General features: G+C 40.1%; 1 protein-coding gene across 7 annotated transcripts in view; it reads left to right on the forward strand.

Moving 5' to 3' along the window:
- LOC139766293 (uncharacterized) overlaps nucleotides 1–23492 on the forward strand; it is a 540727-nt gene that overhangs the window by 193515 nt on the left and 323720 nt on the right. For all 7 annotated transcript variants that reach the window (XR_011716836.1, XR_011716837.1, XM_071694755.1 and 4 more), the window contains 2 exons: nucleotides 6582–6777; nucleotides 11849–12049. Coding sequence is in view for 5 of the 7 variants with exons in the window: in XM_071694755.1 (XP_071550856.1) it covers nucleotides 6582–6777; nucleotides 11849–12049 (397 nt within the window). In the remaining 2 variants the exon portion in view is untranslated. The remainder of the gene's footprint in view (nucleotides 1–6581; nucleotides 6778–11848; nucleotides 12050–23492) is intronic.

Below are 23492 nucleotides of genomic sequence, written 5' to 3' on the forward strand. Positions count from 1 at the left end.
TCACTGCTTCCAACAACCTTCCACAGAGCATTTCTATCAACTCTATCATATGCCTTCTCCAGATCCATAAATGCTACATACAAATCCATTTTCTTTTCTAAGTATTTCTCACATACATTCTTCAAAGCAAACACCTGATCCACACATCCTCTACCACTTCTGAAACCACACTGCTGATTCATGTGAGAAACTGCTGAAGCTGGTGACTGAGTTTGGTAAAGTGTGTGAAAGAAGAAAGTTAAGAGCAAATGTGAATAAGAGCAAGGTAATTAGGTACAGTAGGGTTGAGGATCAAGTCAATTGGGAGGTAAGTTTGAATGGAGAAAAACTGGAGGAAGTAAAGTGTTTTAGATATCTGGGAGTGGATCTGGCAGCGGATAGAACCATGGAAGCAGAAGTGGATCAAGGGTGGGGGAGGGGGCGAAAATCCTGGGAGCCTTGAAGAATGTGTGGAAGTCGAGAACATTATCTCGGAAAGCAAAAATGGGTATGTTTGAAGGAATAGTTGTTCCAACAATGTTGTATGGTTGCGATGCGTGGGCTATGGATAGAGTTGTGTACAGAAGGATGGATGTGCTGAAAATGAGATGTTTGAGGACAATGTGTGGTGTGAGGTGGTTTGATCGAGTAAGTAACGTAAGGGTAAGAGAGATGTGTGGAAATAAAAAGAGCGTGGTTGAGAGAGCAGAAGAGGGTGTTTTGAAATGGTTTGGGCACATGGAGAGAATGAGTGAGGAAAGATTGACCAAGAGGATATATGTGTCGGAGGTGGAGGGAACGAGAAGTGGGAGACCAAATTGGAGGTGGAAAGATGGAGTGAAAAAGATTTTGTGTGATCGGGGCCTGAACATGCAGGAGGGTGAAAGGAGGGCAAGGAATAGAGTGAATTGGATCGATGTGGTATACCGGGGTTGACGTGCTGTCAGTGGATTGAATCAGGGTATGTGAAGCGTCTGGGGTAAACCATGGAAAGCTGTGTAGGTATGTATATTTGCGTGTGTGGACGTATGTATATACATGTGTATGGGGATGGGTTGGGCCATTTCTTTTGTCTGTTTCCTTGTGCTACCTCGCAAATGCGGGAAACAGCGACAAAGCAAAAAAATAAAATATATATATATATATATATATATATATATATATATATATATATATATATATATATATATATATATATATATATATGTATATACATATATATAGATGTAGATATATATATATATGGAGTATAAAAGATGAAAAGCAGGCATTATTGGATTATGTGCTGATCGATAGGCATGCCAAAGAATGACTGTTAGATGTAAATGTACTTAGAAGGGCAGCTGGTGATATGTCTGATCATTACCTGTTGGAGTCAGGAGTGAAGCTTTGGAGAAGTTATTGGAAGACTAAATAATATGGGTGAGGAGGATGAAGAAAGTAAGAGCCTGAAAAAGAAGCTTTTGTAAAGAAGTCCCTGAGATTGAGTGCTGGATGGCAATAGGTGAGAGCGAACGAGGTGAGGGAAATGTGTGAGGATTATAGTTATTTAAGGAATTAGTGTTGGCATGTGTAAGAGAAATATTTAGCATGTGCGTTGTGGGAGTTGGGCGGTTATATAGGGGTAGTGAGTTGTGTGATGATGAGGGTAAGTTGCTTTTGAAAGAGAAAAGAAGAGTATGGGTGGTATTGACAGGGAAGGAGTATGAATGATTGGGAAATGTATAAGAGAAAGTGGCAGTAAGTGAAGAAGAGGATGAAAAAGCAGCCAAACAAGAGTTTAGAGGATATTTTGGAAGGAGGTTAATGGTATGAGAAAAACAATAGAACAAATGGGAACAGGTTAAGTGGGCAATGATGAGGTAAGCTGAGTAGGGGTGGAAACTAGGAGAATTGCTGAATGTGTAGGGCATTTGGATTTGGGAGGTAAATGAAGTGCGAGTCATGGCAAGTGGTTTTGTGAAGAGAGAGTAGGTGGTTAAAGCCTTGCATAAAATGAAATGTGGCAAGGTGGCTAGAATGGATTGTACTGCAGTTGAATTTCTTAAGAAAAGGGTGACTGTGATTTTGATTGGTTTGTTAGGATTTTCAACTATGTATAGATCATGAGGAGGTACCTAGAGATTGGTGGAATGCATGTTTAGTTCCTTTGTATAAAGGCAAGATGGACAAAGATGAACATTGCACTTGTATAAGCTTGTTGAGTTTGTCCTGCTGAGATGTATGGATGACTGTTGATTGAGAAGGTAGCGGCATGCACAGAGCTTCAGATTAGGGAGATGCTATGTGGTATCAGGAGTGGTAGAGAATTTATGAATCAGACATTTGCTCTGAAGAATGTGTGTGAGGAATGCTGAAAAGAAGTTGAGGGATTTGTCTTTGGCACCATTTGTAGGTCAGGATATGCAGGAAGATGCTATGAATATATGGTATGAGAGGAAAGCTTTTAGAAGTAGCAAGTTTTTATCAAGAGAATAAGGCATAAGTGTAAGTAGGTATAGAGGAAAGGGAAGTGCTTCCAGGTGAAGGTGTGTCTGCTATATGGATGTATGATGTCACCATGGCTGTTTGATTTGGTTGTGCATTGGATGATGAGGGAGGAGAATACGAGGATTATTGAAAGACAAACAGGTATGCAGTCTGTTAGAGGTAGGGGTGACCTGGGAGATGAGTCATTTGTTGTTGCTGAGGACAAAGCACTGTTGGCATATTTGAGTGAGAAAGTACAGAAGTGTGTCTGAATTTAGAAGAGCAGAGAGAGTTGAGAGTAAATGTGAATAAAAGCAAGGTTATTGGGTTTAACAGAGCAAAGAGACAGGTTAGTTGGGGTGTGATTTTGAATGGAGAACATTGTGTCCTTTCGAGGCTGTTTGTTAGAGGAAGAGATCTTAAACTTAGAGATTAGTATGGTAGGAGTAGAAGGGTATTTCAAAGAGAAAAAGACCATAAACTTTTCATACTTAATAAGGAGGTGCAAATAATGTCAGTCATAGATTTAAAGAAAGTATCATTAAATTTACTCTGTAAAGTATCTATGGTACTGCTTGCAATCACTTTAAATGATAGATTATTCCATGGTTTTGTAACCACCAAGTTTCGAAGTGGATGAAAAAAATCTTGAGTATTCATGTCAACTCAGTGAAAGTTTGCCTTACTTTGAAAGCTTTATCTCCTACCCTGCCAACATTATTGTCTACAAACTGTTGTGATCTGAGAAAAAGGAGATAGCAGTCATATGACATAGGTTTCCCATAAATTTCCATCTGAATAAGAGGGTCTCTTCTCCTGTAATTATGTTGAATATCTTTATACAAAAGTGACACGAGCATAGGTAATGCAAGAAACTCATATCATTCAATAACACTTGTATTTTTCCGTTTATGCCCTTTTGTTTCAGTCAAAAGTATGTCCTTTAGTTGGGGATGAAAGAATTAGAATAGTCATTGGCTTTAAAGTTCTTGCTGATTGAATATGCTGGTCTAATTCCTGAAGCAGAATCATAATCCAGTGGATTAGGAACAATTTGATTCTGAACCCAATTTCACTGCATATTGTAAGTTATATGATTTAGTTCTTCTAAACATGCAGAGTGATGCTGTCTTAACCTCAGTTGTCTTTTGATTCATAATTTATTTCCTAAGATTTAGTGTCATTATTAGTTTCATTATATCATTTTGATTATCCTCTTCATCACTGCCAAATTTAAGTTGTGATTGAATGTGAAATATTTAATTGCACTGGCTGGGTGTTGGTGCTATAATTCTTACAAGGTAACTCACTTCTTGGTAACACTGGCCAGTTCTACCTGGAGCATTTATTTGAGATGATCATTATTCATCCCTAGGGATAGGGGAGAAAGAATGCTTCCCACATATTCCCTACATGTCGTAGAAGGCAACTAAAAGGTGAGGGTCTGGAAATCCTCCCCTCCCATTTTTTACTTTTCCAAAAAAAAAAGGAATGGAGAAAGAAGTCAAGTGAGGATATTCCCTCAAAGGATCAGTCCTAAGTTCTTAACGCTACCTCGTTGATGCGGGGAATGGCGAGTATGTTATTTATTTGTTTTATTTATTATACTTTGTCGCTGTCACCCACATTAGTGAGGTGGCGCAAGGAAACAGATGAAAGAATGGCCCAACCCACCCACATACACATGTATATACATAAATGCCCACACATGCACATATACATACCTATACAAAGGCCACATCCATTCACACTCAGTCTCTAGCTGTCATGTGTAGTGCACTGAAACTACAGCTCCCACATCTAGGCCCCACAAAACTTTCCGTGGTTTACCCCAGACGCTTCACATGCCCTGATTCAATCCATTGACAGCACGTCGACCCCAGTATACCACATTGTTCCAGTTCACTCTATTCCTTGCACGCTTTCCCCCTCCTGTATGTTCAGGCCCCAATCGCTCAAAATCTTTCTCACTCCATCCTTCTACCTCCAATTTGGTCTCCCACTTCTCCTTGTTCCCTCCACCTCTGACACATATGTCCTCTTTGTCAATCTTTCCTCACTCATTCTCTCTATGTGACCAAACCATTTCAATACACCCGTTTCTGCTCTCTCAACCACACTCTCTCTATGAAAAAAATTATTTATGGCAACTTTCTATGCCCTATACCATATTTGTCCATTTGAAATGTAGGTGCAAAAGTCGAACCTTAAGTATACTTCATTGTCTGTTAGTCTTTAACACCCAAAGTCATTTCATAGTCTACATAGGGTTTATTTGTAATACCAGCCTATGAATCCAAGAATTTTGTTTGCCCATTTTAGTGATCCTGTGCACAGCTTTCTTGGCTTTAGGTCACCAGAGATTGGTACACTTAAGTCTCTTCCTCAATTACTTTCTTTTTTAGCCCAACAGAATTCATACTTTAGTTTGCCTTCTCATTTTTATGATTGATATGTGAAATTTTCACTTAGTGATAGTGTATTTGAATTCATTTGCTGGTACCTATAAGCCCAGTCCTCTAGTTTGTTTTTGTCAGTCTGACACTGTGGACATTCAGTTGCTATAGATTTTTTTCCCAGCTTAGTATTATTTCTTTATTTTTGAAATCTTACAGTGCAGCCCATTGTATTAACCATTGACCTACAGAACCCCCGAGAATGTTGGGATGACTCGGTACAGGGATTTATCAAGAAATTGTTTAGACTTTTCATTGTTTCAAAAAGCTTGCACAATGAAACAGTTAAGGATAGGTCCTTTCTTTTGCTTTTTCTTTAGGTCATTGTAAGTTTCTTCCCTTTCACTTGGATATGTTCTCAGATACCCTGATAGGGCTTTGCCCATAGGTGAGAGATGTACATCTTGGAAGAGGAATAGATCATTTCACTGTCATAGGCAAAGCATCCACCTATTTTCCTTTCCTTTCCTTCCACTCTTCGCATTTTGAAAAATCACTTCGTGACACCAAACTAATAGGCCTGAGGCACAAACTCATGTGATTGGTATATGAGAATGGTGGCTGATGATTGGTGCTCCTGTATTGCACCTTAGATATCTTAGACATGGGCAGGTTACTTTATGTTTATTGAGTCCTTGTGAACAAGCATCAACTAGCTTCATATGTTTTTTTTTTTTTTTTTTGTTGCCTCATGGATATACTTTTATTTGAGGTGGTAAATGATATTGTAGTCCCCACTTAACAGGTATCCACAGATGCATTTATTTCTCCTTACGACATTTTTTTCTTTTCGTCCTGTGGAACCTTCATTATTGAGTGATTTCAATTGAAATGGAAACAGGGGAAGCATGAATTTCGGTTGGAGGAACATTATGAGAGATTATGTGTTATGAGTATGTAGTAGTTGGTAGGCAGCCAACGACTAGGAAGGCATATTACGTATTACTTCCCTGGGTATCAGAAGGGTTTGTGATGGCTGCTGAGAGAGCCAGCACTTCAGTGGTTGTCATCTTACACTCCTCTGACCCAAGTAGCTGTCTTTTCTTTCTGTCTCACCTACACTTGGACTTTGGGCATTCTGTACACAAACATACAGTATGTCCTGTCATAGATAACAATTGACATTTAACTCACATAGCTCATTCTTTGTAACTTCAGCTTTTCCTGTGGTGAGCACCATGTGCTAGACCTGCCTTTTGGCAAAATGTTAGGAACAATGGATAGAAGTAGTAGGTAGGAACATTTAGGCAGGAACATTAGGTAGAAGCAGTAGGTGGGGACGAGGCAGAAGCATTAAGTAGTAGTTGTCAGTCAGAACATTAGGTAGGAGCCTTTGCAAATGCTGTGCTAGAGTTGCCCTCTGCCAGTGGCCTGTAAAGGATGAGGTGCTAAAGGCTAAGAAGTGAGGCCAGAGTTCACTAATTATGGAAACTCAGTTGCTGTGACTGCACCCTTAAGGGAGATATAGAGATATAGATGAAAAAGATAGATGAATGTGTGTCTTATGAGTTTGCAAATATATGTTCAGGTGAGGTGCAGTGTAAGCCACATTGCTGCAGAGCTGGTGAGAGTTAGGATAGTGAAAATAATGTACATTTTTTTTGGGAATATGACAACATGCAGGTGATAATGTTGTCATTCAGATGCCAAGTTTCCCAGCATACCTTTTATTTTCAGGAGGCAGAACATGTAGAAATGGCTCGGCGGACTAAGGACACTCCGATGACCTTGCAGGGGGAAAATAAGGCTCCAGAGGTTTTCTTCATAAACCTCGTTCGTTCTTTTGAGGCAGAGATGATGTACTGCCGGACCAAAATTGAAGAGGTTTCTCAGTGTATGCAGGCAGCCAGTAATCCTTGTGAAACACCAGATGGTAATATCTTTAAATGTTTATCATACTTTGTTGCTGTCTCCTGCGTTTGCGAGGTAACCCAAGGAAACAGACAAAAGAATGGCCCAACCCACCCACATACACATGTATGGGGGGCTAATGGGGAGGTGATAACAAGTAGTGGTGATGTGAAAAGGAGATGGAGTGAGTATTTTGAAGGTTTGTTGAATGTGTTTGATGATAGAGTGGCAGATATAGGGTGTTTTGGTCGAGGTGGTGGGCAAAGTGAGAGGGTTAGGGAAAATGATTTGGTAAACAGAGAAGAGGTAAAAGCTTTGCGGAAGATGAAAGCCGGCAAGGCAGCAGGTTTGGATGGTATTGCAGTGGAATTTATTAAAAAAGGGGTGACTGTATTGTTGACTGGTTTGTAAGGTTATTTAATGTATGTATGATTCATGGTGAGGTGCCTGAGGATTGGCGGAATGCATGCACAGTGCCATTGTACAAAGGCAAAGGGGATAAGAATGAGTGCTCAAATTACAGAGGTATAAGTTTGTTGAGTATTCCTGGTAAATTATATGGGAGGGTATTGATTGAGAGGGTGAAGGCATGTACAGAGCATCAGATTGGGGAAGAGCAGTGTGGTTTCAGAAGTGGCAGAGGATGTATGGATCAGGTGTTTGCTTTGAAGAATGTTTTTTTTTTTTTTTTTTTTTTTTTTTTTTTTTTTTTTCTGTCTCCCGCATTTGCGAGGTAGCGCAAGAAAACAGACAAAAGAAATGGCCCAACCCACCCCCATACACATGTATATACATACGTCCACACACGCAAATATACATACCTACACAGCTTTCCATGGTTTACCCCAGACGCTTCAGATACCCTGATTCAATCCACTGACAGCACGTCAACCCCGGTATACCACATCGATCCAATTCACTCTATTCCTTGCCCTCCTTTCACCCTCCTGCATGTTCAGGCCCCGATCACACAAAATCTTTTTCACTCCATCTTTCCACCTCCAATTTGGTCTCCCACTTCTCCTCGTTCCCTTCACCTCCGACACATATATCCTCTTGGTCAATCTTTCCTCACTCATTCTCTCCATGTGCCCAAACCATTTCAAAACACCCTCTTCTGCTCTCTCAACCACGCTCTTTTTATTTCCACACATCTCTCTTACCCTTACGTTACTTACTTGATCAAACCACCTCACACCACACATTGTCCTCAAACATCTCATTTCCAGCACATCCATCCTCCTGCGCACAACTCTATCCATAGCCCACGCCTCGCAACCATACAACATTGTTGGAACCACCATTCCTTCAAACATACCCATTTTTGCTTTCTGAGATAATGTTCTCGACTTCCACACATTCTTCAAGGCCCCCAGAATTTTCACCCCCTCCCCCACCCTATGATCCACTTTCGCTTCCATGGTTCCATCCGCTGCCAGATCCACTCCCAGATATCTAAAACACTTTACTTCCTCCAGTTTTTCTCCATTCAAACTTACCTCCCAATTGACTTGACCCTCAACCCTACTGTACCTAATAACCTTGCTCTTATTCACATTTACTCTTAACTTTCTTCTTTCACACACTTTACCAAACTCAGTCACCAGCTTCTGCAGTTTCTCGCATGAATCAGCCACCAGCGCTGTATCATCAGCGAACAGCAACTGACTCACTTCCCAAGCTCTCTCATCCCCAACAGACTTCATACTTGCCCCTCTTTCTAAAACTCTTGCATTCACCTCCCTAACAACCCCATCCATAAACAAATTAAACAACCATGGAGACATCACACACCCCTGCCGCAAACCTACATTCACTGAGAACCAATCACTTTCCTCTCTTCCTACACGTACACATGCCTTACATTCTCGATAAAAACTTTTCACTGCTTCTAACAACTTGCCTCCCACACCATATATTCTTAATACCTTCCACAGAGCATCTCTATCAACTCTATCATATGCCTTCTCTAGATCCATAAATGCTACATACAAATCCATCTGCTTTTCTAAGTATTTCTCACATACATTCTTCAAAGCAAACACCTGATCCACACATCCTCTACCACTTCTGAAACCACACTGCTCTTCCCCAATCTGATGCTCTGTACATGCCTTCACCCTCTCAATCAATACCCTCCCATATAATTTACCAGGAATACTCAACAAACTTATACCTCTGTAATTTGAGCACTCACTCTTATCCCCTTTGCCTTTGTACAATGGCACTATGCACACATTCCGTCAATCCTCAGGCACCTCACCATGAGTCATACATACATTAAATAACCTTACCAACCAGTCACCCCTTTTTTAATAAATTCCACTGCAATACCATCCAAACCTGCTGCCTTGCCAGCTTTCATCTTCCGCAAAGCTTTTACTACCTCTTCTCTGTTTACCAAATCATTTTCCCTAACCCTCTCACTTTGCACACCACCTCGACCAAAACACCCTATATCTACCACTCTATCATCAAACACATTCAACAAACCTTCAAAATACTCACTCCATCTCCTTCTCACATCACCACTACTTGTTATCACCTCCCCATTTGCACCCTTCAATGAAGTTCCCATTTGCTCCCTTGTCTTACGCACTTTACCTCCTTCCAGAACATCTTTTTATTCTCCCTGAAATTTAATGATACTCTCTCACCCCAACTCTCATTTGCCCTCTTTTTCACCTCTTGCACCTTTCTCTTGACCTCCTGTCTCTTTCTTTTATACATCTCCCACTCAATTGCATTTTTTCCCTGCAAAAATCGTCCAAATGCCTCTCTTCTCTTTCACTAATAATCTTACTTCTTCATCCCACCACTCACTACCCTTTCTAATCAACCCACCTCCCACTCTGCTCATGCCACAAGCATCTTTTGCGCAATCCATCACTGATTCCCTAAATACATCCCATTCCTCCCCCACTCCCCTTACTTCCATTGTTCTCACCTTTTTCCATTCTGTACTCAGTCTCTCCTGGTACTTCCTCACACAAGTCTCCTTCCCAAGCTCACTTACTCTCACCACCCTCTTCACCCCAACATTCACTCCTCTTTTCTGAAAACCCATACAAATCTTCACCTTAGCCTCCACAAGATAATGATCAGACATCCCTCCAGTTGCACCTCTCAGCACATTAACATCCAAAAGTCTCTCTTTCGCGCGCCTGTCAATTAACACGTAATCCAATAACGCTCTCTGGCCATCTCTCCTACTTACATACGTATACTTATGTATATCTCGCTTTTTAAACCAGGTATTCCCAATCACCAGTCCTTTTTCAGCACATAAATCTACAAGCTCTTCACCATTTCCATTTACAACACTGAACACCCCATGTATACCAATTATTCCCTCAACTGCCACATTACTCACCTTTGCATTCAAATCACCCATCACCATAACCGGGTCTTGTGCATCAAAACCACTAACACACTCATTCAGCTGCTCCCAAAACACTTGCCTCTCATGATCTTTCTTCTCATGCCCAGGTGCATATGCACCAATAATCACCCATCTCTCTCCATCAACTTTCAGTTTTACCCATATTAATCGAGAATTTACTTTCTTACATTCTATCACATACTCCCACAACTCCTGTTTCAGGAGTATTGCTACTCCTTCCCTTGCTCTTGTCCTCTCACTAACCCCTGACTTTACTCCCAAGACATTTCCAAACCACTCTTCCCCTTTACCCTTGAGCTTCATTTCACTCAGAGCCAAAACATCCAGGTTCCTTTCCTCAAACATACTATCTATCTCTCCTTTTTTCACATCTTGGTTATATCCACACACATTTAGACACCCCAGTCTGAGCCTTTGAAGAATGTATGTGAGAAATACTTAGAAAAGCAAATGGATTTGTATGTAACATTTATGGATCTGGAGAAGGCATATGATAGAGTTGATAGAGATGCTCTGTGGAAGGTACTAAGAATATATGGTGTGGGAGGCAAGTTGTTAGAAGCAGTGAAAAGTTTTTATCGAGGATGTAAGGCATGAATTATGTACATGTGTATATATGTGTATGTCTGTGTGTATATATATGTATACATTGAGATGTATAGGTATGTATATTTGCGTGTGTGGAAGTGTATGTATATACATGTGTATGTGGGTGGGTTGGGCCATTCTTTCGTCTGTTCCTTGCGCTACCTCGCTAACTCGGGAGACAGGGACAAAGCAAAATAAAAAAAAAATAAAAAATGTATATGTATCTCATAACAAATGCAGAGAATCTAGGAAGTGTAACCTAATGCTCCTTGACAGATAAGATTTTTGTTTTTCATATATTTATTATTTATGTGTATTTATTGTACTTGATTGCCTTTTCCTGTTCACTGAGGTGGCGTCAGAAGAACGACCCATCCACCCATATACACACATATACACACAAATGCCCATGCACATACATATATGTATACATACACATATCATATACACATATACAGACATATACATATGCATACACAGACATATACATATATGCACTTGTACATATTCATACTTTCTTGCCTTCAATCCATTCCCAGCGCCACCCTGCCCCACAAGAAACAGCATAACTGTTATCTGTTTTTGTCCACTATGAATGGCTGTTGAAACATAGGTGTGCTTTAAAAAAAAGATTTTCCTCATGAAAATTTTCCATTATTTTTAGTTTATTGATGATTGTTCGCTGAAAACGTAACTCATGAGTAACAGCTGTAGTATCTCGAATGTACTTAAGATTAATGTAAGTTGAAAGACCATGCCTCTGAACATTAATGTGATAATGCTCCAAAAATTTGCTTTGAATGCACCCTTGTACTAGTACATCACCATACCGAGCAGACTGAATATTGAAGTGCTCCTTAAGAGCTGTAAACCACTCTTCATTTGCTTTTATGATAAAATCTCACTTATGCCCAAATTCTTCAATATATCTGGCAAAACATTGACCCTGTTCATCTGTTGTTACTTTTTCAAAATGTAGATTATTGATGTTACTGGAATGATCTCACAAACTTTAGGGCACCTTTTTTGATTTAGGATAGTCTATTTTTAGATTTAAGAAAAGTTTTACAAGACTTTATCATTGACTTTCTGTTTCTTTTAGACATAGCCGAGGTCCTGCAGCGTGAGCATGACACCTTGAAAGAGTTGGCTGCAAAAGTATATTCCAGACATGCCCAGCTTGTTGAACTCAGCCTGCGGTTTAACACTAAAGTTGTGCCTAATGAGCAAGCTTTCTTCCGTCCACAGTCAAAAGAGGATACAAAAACTCCAGCATCAGCAGTTGTGCGACCAGTACTTGGAGGTTTGTGGCTCTGAGATTTTGCTTAACTGTAATTTCAACTTAAAATGAAAGTAAGGAGGTTTGGTCAAGATTTCATACAAAAATATGCAATAGATTTTAGATGCTTTAGGAAAAAAGGAAATGATTTCAGCATTTTTGTTTGAATTCCTGGATGCCAAAAAGCACCATAGATCCGTACCTGTGTTTATTTTAGTGTCAGAAAACCACCCAGAATCTCTCTGGTATTTTGTCTCAACTACTTTATTTGATTGCCTGGTTTCCATAAAACACCATATGTCTGTACATGTGTTGATTTTAGTCTTAGAGAAGCGCCCTAAATCAATCTGATATTGTATCTCGGCATCTTTGTTTGACCGCCTGAATGCCAAAAAGCTTCACAGGTCTGTGTCAATTTAAGGCTTAGAAAAGCATCCTGAATCACTTTGGTACTTTATGTGAACAATTTTATTTTACTGCCTTGATGCCATAAAACACCACAGGTCTGTACCTATGTCGATTTTAGCGTAAAAAAATTACCCTGAATCTCTCTTGTATTTTATCTGAGCTACTTCATTTCACTGCGTGAATGGGAAAAAACACCACAGGTCCGTACCTGTGTTGATTATAGGCTTAGAAAAGCACCTGAAATCAATCTGATTTTTATCACAGGAACTTCGTTTGACTGCCTGGATGCCATAAAACACCACAGGTCCGTAGCTGTGTGTATTTTAGTCTTAGAAAATCACCGTAAATCAATCTGGTATTTTATCTCAACGACTTCATTTGACTGCGTGGATGTCAAAAAACAGCACAGGTCCGTACCTGTGTTGATTTTAGTCTGAGAAAAGTACCCTGAATCACTCTGATTTTGTATTTCAAGTACTTCATTTGAAAACCTGGATGGCAAAAAACACCACAGGTCCGTACCTGTGTGGATTTTAGGTTCAGAAAAGCACCCTTAATCACTCTGGTATTTTATCTCAAGAACTTCATTTTACCGCCTTAATGCTTTAAAACGCCACAGGTCCTTACCTGTGTTGATTTTAGTCTCAGTAAAGCCCCCTGAATTAATCTGGTATTATTTCTCAACAACAACTGGATGGCAAAAACACCACAGGTCCGTACCTGTGTGGATTTTAGGGTAAGAAAATCACCCTGAGTCAAACTGGTATTATATGTCACAACTTCTTTTGACTACCTGGATGCCAATTAACACCACAGGTGTTGATTTTAGGCTCAGAAAAGCACCATCAGTCACTCATGTACTTTATCTCAACAGCTTCATTTTAGCGTCTTGATGGCATAAAATACCACACGTTCGTGCCTATGTCAATTTTAGTGTGAGAAAAGGACCCTTAATCACTAGTGTTATATCTGATTTCCTTCATCTGACTCCCTAGGTGGCAAAAAACACCACAGGTCCATACCTGTGTTGATTTTAGGCTCAGAAAAGCGCCCTGAATCATTTTGGTATTTTATCTCAACTACTTTATTTGACTGCCTGGATGCCATAAAACAGCACAGGTCCGTAGCTGTGTGTATTTTAGTCTTAGAAAAGCACCCTAAATCAATCTGATAATTTATCTAAGCATTTTTGTTTTACCGCCTGAATGCCAAAAAGCATCAAAGGTCCGTACCTGTGTCAATTATAGGCTTAGAAAAGCACCCTGAATCACTTTTGTATTTTATCTCAACAACTTCATTTTACCGCTTTGATGCCAAAAAACACCACAGGTCCGTACCTGTGTCAGTTTTAGTGTGAGAAAAGGACCCTTAATAACTCTAGTGTAATATCTGAAATCTTTCATTTCACTGTTTGTGTGGCAAAAAACACTACAGGTCCGTACCTGTGTCGATTTTAGTCTCAGAAAAGCGCCCTGAATCATTTTGGTATTTTATCTCAACTACTTTATTTGACTGCCTGGATGCCATAAAACAGCACAGGTCCGTACCTGTGTCGATTTTAGTCTTAGAAAAGCACCCTAAATCAATCTGATATTTTATCTAAGCATTTTTGTTTTACCGCCTGAATGCCAAAAAGCATCAAAGGTCCGTACCTGTGTCAATTTAAGGCTTAGAAAAGCCCCCTGAATCACTTTTGTATTTTATCTCAACAACTTCATTTTACTGCTTTGATGCCAAAAAACACCACAGGTACGTACCTGTGTCAATTTTAGTCTTAGAAAAGCACAGTAAATCAATCTGATATTTTCTCTAAACATTTTTGTTTTACCGCCTGAATGCAAAAAAGCACCAAAGGTCCGTACCTGTGTAAATTTTCGGCTTGGAAAAGCACCCTGAATCACTTGTATTTTATCTCAACAACTTCATTTTACCACTTTGATGCCAAAAAACACCAAACGTCCGTACCTGTGTGTATTTTAGTCTTAGAAAAGCACCCTAAATCAATCTGATATATTATGTCAACAACTTCATTTGACCGCCAGGATGCCAAAAAACACCACAGGTCCATACCTGTGTCGGTTTTAGTGAGAAAAGGTCCCTTAATAACTCTAGTGTAATATATGAAATCCTTCATTTCATTGCCTGGGTGGCATAAAACACCACAGGCCCGTACCTATGTTGATTTTAGTCTCTGAAAAGCGCCCTGAATTATTTTGGTATTTGATCTCAACTACTTTATTTGACTGCCTGGATGCCATAAAACAGCACAAGATGCTATAAAACAGCCAAAATGCATCAAAGGTCCGTACCTGTGTCAATTTTAGGCTTAGAAAAGCACCATGAATCACTTTTGTATTTTATCTCAACAACTTCATTTTACCACTTTGATGCCAAAAAACACAAAAGTTCCGTACCTGTGTCGATTTTAGTCTTAGAAAAGCACCCTAAATCAATCTGATATTTTATTTAAGCATTTTTGTGTTACCGTCTCAATGCCAAAAAGCATCAAAGGTCCATACCTGTGTCAATTTTAGGCTTACAAAAGCAACCTCAATCACTTTTGTATTTTATCTCAACAACATCATTTTACCACTTTGATGCCAAAAAAACACCACAGGTCCGTCCGTACCGGTGTCGATTTTAGTCTTAGAGAAGCATTCTAAATCAATCTGATATTTTATCCAAGCATTTTTATTTTACCACCTGAATGCCATAAAACACCAAAGATCCGTACCTGTGTCAATTTTAGGCTTAGAAAAGCACCCTGAATCACTTTTGTATTTTATTTCAGCAACTTCATTTTACCGCTTTGATGCCAAAAAACACAACAGGTCTGTACCTGTGTCGATTTTAGTGTCAGAAACCCACCCTGAATCACTTTGGTATTTTATCTCAACAACTTCATTTTACCACTTTGATGCCAAAAAACACCACAGGTCCCTACCTGTGTGTATTTTAGTCTTAGAAAAGCACCCTCAATCAATCTGATATTTTATGTCAACAACTTCATTTGACCGCCAGGATGCCAAAAAACACCACAGGTCTGTACCTGTGTCGGTTTTAGTGTGAGAAAAGGACCCTTAATAACTCTAGTGCAATATCCTAAATCCTTCATTTCACTGCCTGTGTGGCAAAAAACACCACAGGTCCGTACCTGTGTCGATTTTAGTCTCAGAAAAGTGTCCTGAATCATTTTGGTATTTTATCTCAACTACTTTATTTGACTGCCTGGATGCCATAAAACAGCACAGGTCCGTACCTGTGTCGATTTTAGTCTTAGAAAAGCACCCTAAATCAATCTGATATTTTATCTAAGCAGATTGGGGAAGAGCAGTGTGGTTTCAGAAGTGGTAGAGGATGTGTGGATCAGGTGTTTGCTTTGAAGAATGTATGTGAGAAATACTTAGAAAAGCAAATGGATTTGTATGTAGCATTTATGGATCTGGAGAAGGCATATGATAGAGTTGATAGAGATGCTCTGTGGAAGGTATTAAGAATATATGGTGTGGGAGGCAAGTTGTTAGAAGCAGTGAAAAGTTTTTATCGAGGATGTAAGGCATGTGTACGTGTAGGAAGAGAGGAAAGTGATTGGTTCTCAGTGAATGTAGGTTTGCGGCAGGGGTGTGTGATGTCTCCATGGTTGTTTAATTTGTTTATGGATGGGGTTGTTAGGGAGGTGAATGCAAGAGTTTTGGAAAGGGGCAAGTATGAAGTCTGTTGGGGATTAGAGAGCTTGGGAAGTGAGTCAGTTGTTGTTTGCTGATGATACAGCGCTGGTGGCTGATTCATGTGAGAAACTACAGAAGCTGGTGACTGAGTTTGGTAAAATGTGTGAAAGAAGAAAGTTAAGAGTAAATGTGAATAAGAGCAAGGTTATTAGGTACAGTAGGGTTGAGGGTCAAGTCAATTGGGAGGTGAGTTTGAATGGAGAAAAACTGGAGGAAGTGAAGTGTTTTAGATATCTGGGAGTGGATCTGGCAGCGGATGGAACCATGGAAGGGGAAGTGGATCATAGGGTGGGGGAGGGGGCGAAAATTCTGGGAGCCTTGAAGAATGTGTGGAAGTCGAGAACATTATCTCGGAGAGCAAAAATGGATATGTTTGAAGGAATAGTGGTTCCAACAATGTTGTATGGTTGCGAGGCGTGGGTTATGGATAGAGTTGTGCGCAGGAGGATGGATGTGCTGGAAATGAGATGTTTGAGGACAATGTGTGGTGTGAGGTGGTTTGATCGAGTAAGTAACGTAAGGGTAAGAGAGATGTGTGGAAAAAAAAGAGCGTGGTTGAGAGAGCAGAGGAGGGTGTTTTGAAATGGTTTGGTCACATGGAGAGAATGAGTGAGGAAAGATTGACCAAGAGGATATATGTGTCGGAGGTGGAGGGAACGAGGAGAAGAGGGAGACCAAATTGGAGGTGGAAAGATGGAGTGAAAAAGATTTTGTTTGATCGGGGCCTGAACATGCAGGAGGGTGAAAGGAGGGCAAGGAATAGAGTGAGTTGGAGCGATGTGGTATACTAGGGTTGACGTGCTGTCAGTGGATTGAATCAGGGCATGTGAAGCGTCTGGGGTAAACCATGGAAAGCTGTGTAGGTATGTATATTTGTGTGTGTGGACGTATGTATATACATGTGTATGGGGGTGGGTTGGGCCATTTCTTTCGTCTGTTTCCTTGCGCTACCTTGCAAACGCGGGAGACAGCGACAAAACAAAGAAAAAAAAAAAAAAATTGTTTTACCGCCTGAATGCCAAAAAGCATCAAAGGTCCGTACCTGTGTCAATTTTAGGCTTAGAAAAGCATCCTGAATCACTTTTGTATTTTATCTCAACAACTTCATTTTACCGCTTTGATGCCAAAAAACACCACAGTTCCGTATCTATGTTTATTTTAGTCTTAGAAAACCACCCTAAATCAATCTGATATTTTATGTCAACAACTTCATTTGACCTCCAGGATGCGAAAAAGCACCACAGGTCTGTACCTGTGTCAGTTTTAGTGTGAGAAAAGGACCCTTAATAACTCTAGTGTAATATCTTAAATCCTTCATTTCACTGCCTGTGTGGCAAAAAACACCACAGGTCCATACCTGTGTCGATTTTAGTCTCAGAAAAGTGCCCTGAATCATTTTGGTATTTTATCTCAACTACTTTATTTGACTGCCTGGATGGCATAAAACAGCACAGGTCCGTACCTGTGTCAATTTTAGTCTTAGAAAAGCACCCTAAATCAATAAGATATTTTATCTAAGCATTTTTGTTTTACCACCTGAATGCCAAAAAACACCAAAGGTCCGTACCTGTGTCAATTTCAGGCTTAGAAAAGCACCCTGAATCACTTTTGTATTTTATCTCAACAACTTCATTTTACCGCTTTGATGCCAAAAAACACCACAGGTCCGTACCTGTGTGTATTTTAGTCTTAGAAAAGCACCCTAAATCAAGCTGATATTTTATGTCAACAACTTCATTTGACCGCCAGGATGCCAAAAAACACCACAGGTCCATACCTGTGTCGCTTTTAGTGTGAGAAAAGGACCCTTAATAACTCTAGTGTAATATCTTAAATCCTTCATTTCACTGCCTGTGTGGCAAACAACACCACAGGTCCGTACCTGTGTTGATTTTAGTGTCAGAAAAGAGCCCTGAATCATTTTGGTATTTTATCTCAGCTACTTTATTTGACTGCCTGGATGCCATAAAACAGCACAGGTCCGTACCTGTGGCTATTTTAGTCTTAGAAAAGCACCCTAAATCACTCTGATATTTTATCTAAGCATTTTTGTTTTACCGCCTGAATGCCAAAAAGCATCAAAGGTCCGTACCTGTGTCAATTTTAGGCTTAGAAAAGCATCCTCAATCACTTTTGTATTTTATCTCAACAACTTCATGGGTTTTCAGAAAAGAAGAGTGAATGTTGGGGTGAAGAAGGTGGTGAGAGTAAGTGAGCTTGGGAAGGAGACCTGTGTGAGGAAGTACCAGGAGAGACTGTGTACAGAATGGAAAAAGGTGAGAACAATGGAAGTAAGGGGAGTGGGGGAGGAATGGGATGTATTTAGGGAGTCAGTGATGGATTGTGCAAAAGATGCTTGTGGCATGAGAAGAGTGGGAGGTGGGTTGATTAGAAAGGGTAGTGAGTGGTGGGATGAAGAAGTAAGAGTATTAGTGAAAGAGAAGAGAGAGGCATTTGGACAATTTTTGCAGGGAAAAAATGCAATTGAGTGGGAGATGTATAAAAGAAAGAGACAGGAGGTCAAGAGAAAGGTGCAAGAGGTGAAAAAAAGGGCAAATGAGAGTTGGGGTGAGAGAGTGTCATTAAATTTTAGGGAGAATAAAAAGATGTTCTGGAAGGAGGTAAATAAAGTGCGTAAGACAAGGGAGCAAATGGGAACTTTAGTGAAGGGCGCAAATGGGGAGGTGATAACAAGTAGTGGTGATGTGAGAAGGAGATGGAGTGAGTATTTTGAAGGTTTGTTGAATGTGTCTGATGATAGAGTGGCAGATATAGGGTGTTTTGGTCGAGGTGGTGTGCAAAGTGAGAGGGTTAGGGAAAACGATTTGGTAAACAGAGAAGAGGTAGTGAAAGCTTTGCGGAAGATGAAAGCCGGCAAGGCAGCATGTTTGGATGGTATTGCAGTGGAATTTATTGAAAAAGGGGGTGACTGTATTGTTGACTGGTTGGTAAGGTTATTTAATGTATGTATGACTCATGGTGAGGTGCCTGAGGATTGGAGGCATGCGTGCATAGTGCCATTGTACAAAGGAAAAGGGGATAAGAGTGAGTGCTCAAATTACAGAGGTATAAGTTTGTTGAGTATTCCTGGTAAATTGTATGGGAGGGTATTGATTGAGAGGGTGAAGGCATGTGCAGAGCATCAGATTGGGGAAGAGCAGTGTGGTTTCAGAAGTGGTAGAGGATGTGTGGATCAGGTGTTTGCTTTGAAGAATGTATGTGAGAAATACTTAGAAAAGCAAATGGATTTGTATGTAGCATTTATGGATCTGGAGAAGGCATATGATAGAGTTGATAGAGATGCTCTGTGGAAGGTATTAAGAATATATGGTGTGGGAGGAAAGTTGTTAGAAGCAGTGAAAAGTTTTTATCGAGGATGTAAGGCATGTGTACGTGTAGGAAGAGAGGAAAGTGATTGGTTCTCAGTGAATGTAGGTTTGCGGCAGGGGTGTGTGATGTCTCCATGGTTGTTTAATTTGTTTATGGATGGGGTTGTTAGGGAGGTGAATGCAAGAGTTTTGGAAAGAGGGGCAAGTATGAAGTCTGTTGGGGATGAGAGAGCTTGGGAAGTGAGTCAGTTGTTGTTCGCTGATGATACAGCGCTGGTGGCTGATTCATGTGAGAAACTGCAGAAGCTGGTGACTGAGTTTGGTAAAGTGTGTGGAAGAAGAAAGTTAAGAGTAAATGTGAATAAGAGCAAGGTTATTAGGTACAGTAGGGTTGAGGGTCAAGTAAATTGGGAGGTGAGTTTGAATGGAGAAAAACTGGAGGAAGTGAAGTGTTTTAGATATCTGGGAGTGGATCTGGCAGCGGATGGAACCATGAAAGCATAATTGGACCATAGGGTGGGGGAGGGGGCGAAAATTCTGGGAGCCTTGAAGAATGTGTGGAAGTCGAGAACATTATCTCGGAAAGCAAAAATGGGTATGTTTGAAGGAATAGTGGTTCCAACAATGTTGTATGGTTGCGAGGCGTGGGCTATGGATAGAGTTGTGCGCAGGAGGATGGATGTGCTGGAAATGAGATGTCTGAGGACAATGTGTGGTGTGAGGTGGTTTGATCGAGTAAGTAACGTAAGGGTGAGAGAGATGTGTGGAAATAAAAAGAGCGTGGTTGAGAGAGCAGAAGAGGGTGTTTTGAAATGGTTTGGGCACATGGAGAGAATGAGTGAGGAAAGGTTGACCAAGAGGATATATATGTCGGAGGTGGAGGGAACGAGGAGAAGAGGGAGACCAAATTGGAGGTGGAAAGATGGAGTGAAAAAGATTTTGTGTGATTGGGGCCTGAACTTGCAGGAGGGTGAAAGGAGGGCAAGGAATAGAGTGAATTGGAGCAATGTGGTATACCGGGGTTGACGTGCTGTCAGTGGATTGAATCAAGACATGTGAAGCGTCTGGGGTAAACCATGGAAAGCTGTGTAGGTATGTATATTTGCGTGTGTGGACGTATGTATATACATGTGTATGGGGGGGGGGTTGGGCCATTTCTTTCATCTGTTTCCTTGCGCTACCTCGCAAACGCGGGAGACAGCGACAAAGTATAAAAAAAAAAAAAAAAAACTTCATTTTACCGCTTTGATGCCAAAAAACACCACAGGTCCGTACCTGTGTCAGTTTTAGTGTGAGAAAAGGACCCTTAATAACTCTAGTGTAATATCTGAAATCCTTCATTTCACTGATTGTGTGGGAAAACACACTACAGGTCCGTACCTGTGTCGATTTTAGTCTCAGAAAAGCGCCCTGAATCATTTTGGTATTTTATCTCAACTACTTTATTTGACTCCCTGGATGCCATAAAACAGCACAGGTCTGTACCTGTGTCGATTAAAGTCTTAGAAAAGCACCCTAAATCAATCTGATATTTTATCTAAGTAATTTTTGTTTTTACCACCTGAATGCCAAAAAGTATCAAAGGTCCGTACCTGTGTCAATTTAAGGCTTAGAAAAGCCCCCTGAATCACTTTTGTATTTTATCTCAACAACTTCATTTTACTGCTTTGATGCCAAAAAACACCACAGGTACGTACCTGTGTCAATTTTAGTCTTAGAAAAACACAGTAAATCAATCTGATATTTTATCTAAACATTTTTGTTTTACCGCCTGAATGCAAAAAAGCACCAAAGGTCCGTACCTGTGTAAATTTTTGGCTTGGAAAAGCACCCTGAATCACTTGTATTTTATCTCAACAACTTCATTTAACCACTTTGATGCCAAAAAACACCAAACGTCCGTACCTGTGTGTATTTTAGTCCTAGAAAAGCACCCTAAATCAATCTGATATATTATGTCAACAACTTCATTTGACCGCCAGGATGCCAAAAAACACCACAGGTTCATACCTGTGTCGGTTTTAGTGAGAAAAGGTCCCTTAATAACTCTAGTGTAATATATGAAATCCTTCATTTCATTGCCTGGGTGGCATAAAACACCACAGGCCCGTACCTATGTTGATTTTAGTCTCTGAAAAGCGCCCTGAATTATTTTGGTATTTTATCTCAACTACTTTATTTGACTGCCTGGATGCCATAAAACAGCACAGGATGCTATAAAACAGACAAAAAGGCATCAAAGGTCCGTACCTGTGTCAATTTTAGGCTTAGAAAAGCACCGTGAATCACTTTTGTATTTTATCTCAACAACTTCATTTTACCACTTTGATGCCAAAAAACAAAACTTCCGTACCTGTGTCGATTTTAATCTTAGAAAAGCACCCTAAATCAATCTGATATTTTATCTAAGCATTTTTGTGTTACCGTCTGAATGCCAAAAAGCATCAAAGGTCCATACCTGTGTCAATTTTAGGCTTACAAAAGCAACCTCAATCACTTTTGTATTTTATCTCAACAACATCATTTTACCGCTTTGATGCCAAAAAATCCACAGGTCCGTCCGTACCTGTGTCGATTTTAGTCTTAGAGAAGCACCCTAAATCAATCTGATATTTTATCCAAGCATTTTTATTTTACCACCTGAATGCCATAAAACACCAAACATCTGTACCTGTGTCAATTTTAGGCTTAGAAAAGCACCCTGAATCACTTTTGTATTTTATTTCAGCAACTTCATTTTACCGCTTTGATGCCAAAAAACACAACAGGTCTATACCTGTGTCGATTTTAGTGTCAGAAACCCACCCTGAATCTCTCTGGTATTTTATCTGAACTTCTTCATTTCACTTCCTGGATGGGAAAAAACACGAAAGGTCCGTACCTGTGTCAATTGTAGTCTTAGAAAAGCACCCTGAATCACTTTGGTATTTTATCTCAACAACTTCATTTTACCACTGTGATGCCAAAAAACACCACAGGTCCGTACCTGTGTGTATTTTAGTCTTAGAAAAGCACCCTAAATCAATCTGATATTTTATGTCAACAACATTATTTGACCGCCAGGATGCCAAAAAGCACCACAGGTCCGTACCTGTGTCGGTTTTAGTGTGAGAAAAGGACCCTTAATAACTCTAGTGTAATATCTTAAATCCTTCATTTCACTGCCTGTGTGGCAAAAAACACCACAGGTCCATACCTGTGTCGATTTTAGTCTCAGAAAAGTGCCCTGAATCATTTTGGTATTTTATTTCAACTACTTTATTTGACTGCCTGGATGGCATAAAACAGCACAGGTCTGTACCTGTGTCGATTTTAGTCTTAGAAAAGCACCCTAAATCAATCTGATATTTTATCCAAGCATTTTTGTTTTACCACCTGAATGCCAAAAAACACCAAAGGTCCATACCTGTGTCAATTTCAGGCTTAGAAAAGCACCCTGAATCACTTATGTATTTTATCTCAACAACTTCATTTTACCGCTTTGATGCCAAAAAACACCACAGGTCTGTACCTGTGTCGATTTTAGTCTTAGAAAAGCACCCTAAATCAATCTGATATTTTATCCAAGCATTTTTGGTTTACCAACTGAAGGCCAAAAAACACCAAAGGTCCGTACCTGTGTCAATTTTAGGCTTAGAAAAGCACCCTGAATCACTTTTGTATTTTATCTCAACAACTTCATTTTACCGCTTTGATGCCAAAAAACACCACAGGTCCGTACCTGTGTCGGTTTTAGTGTGAGAAAAGGACCCTTAATAACTCTAGTGTAATATCTGAAATCCTTCATTTCACTGTCTGTGTGGCAAAAAACACCACAGGTCCATACCTGTATCGATTTTAGTCTCAGAAAAGCGCCCTGAATCATTTTGGTATTTTATCTCAACTACTTTATTTGACTGCCTGGATGCCATAAAACAGCACATGATGCCATTAAACACCCAAAAAGCATCAAAGGTCCGTACCTGTGTCAATTTTAGGCTTAGAAAAGCACCCTGAATCACT

The sequence above is a fragment of the Panulirus ornatus genome, chromosome 4, assembly GCF_036320965.1.
Source record: "Panulirus ornatus isolate Po-2019 chromosome 4, ASM3632096v1, whole genome shotgun sequence".
Taxonomy (NCBI): Eukaryota; Metazoa; Arthropoda; class Malacostraca; order Decapoda; family Palinuridae; genus Panulirus; species Panulirus ornatus.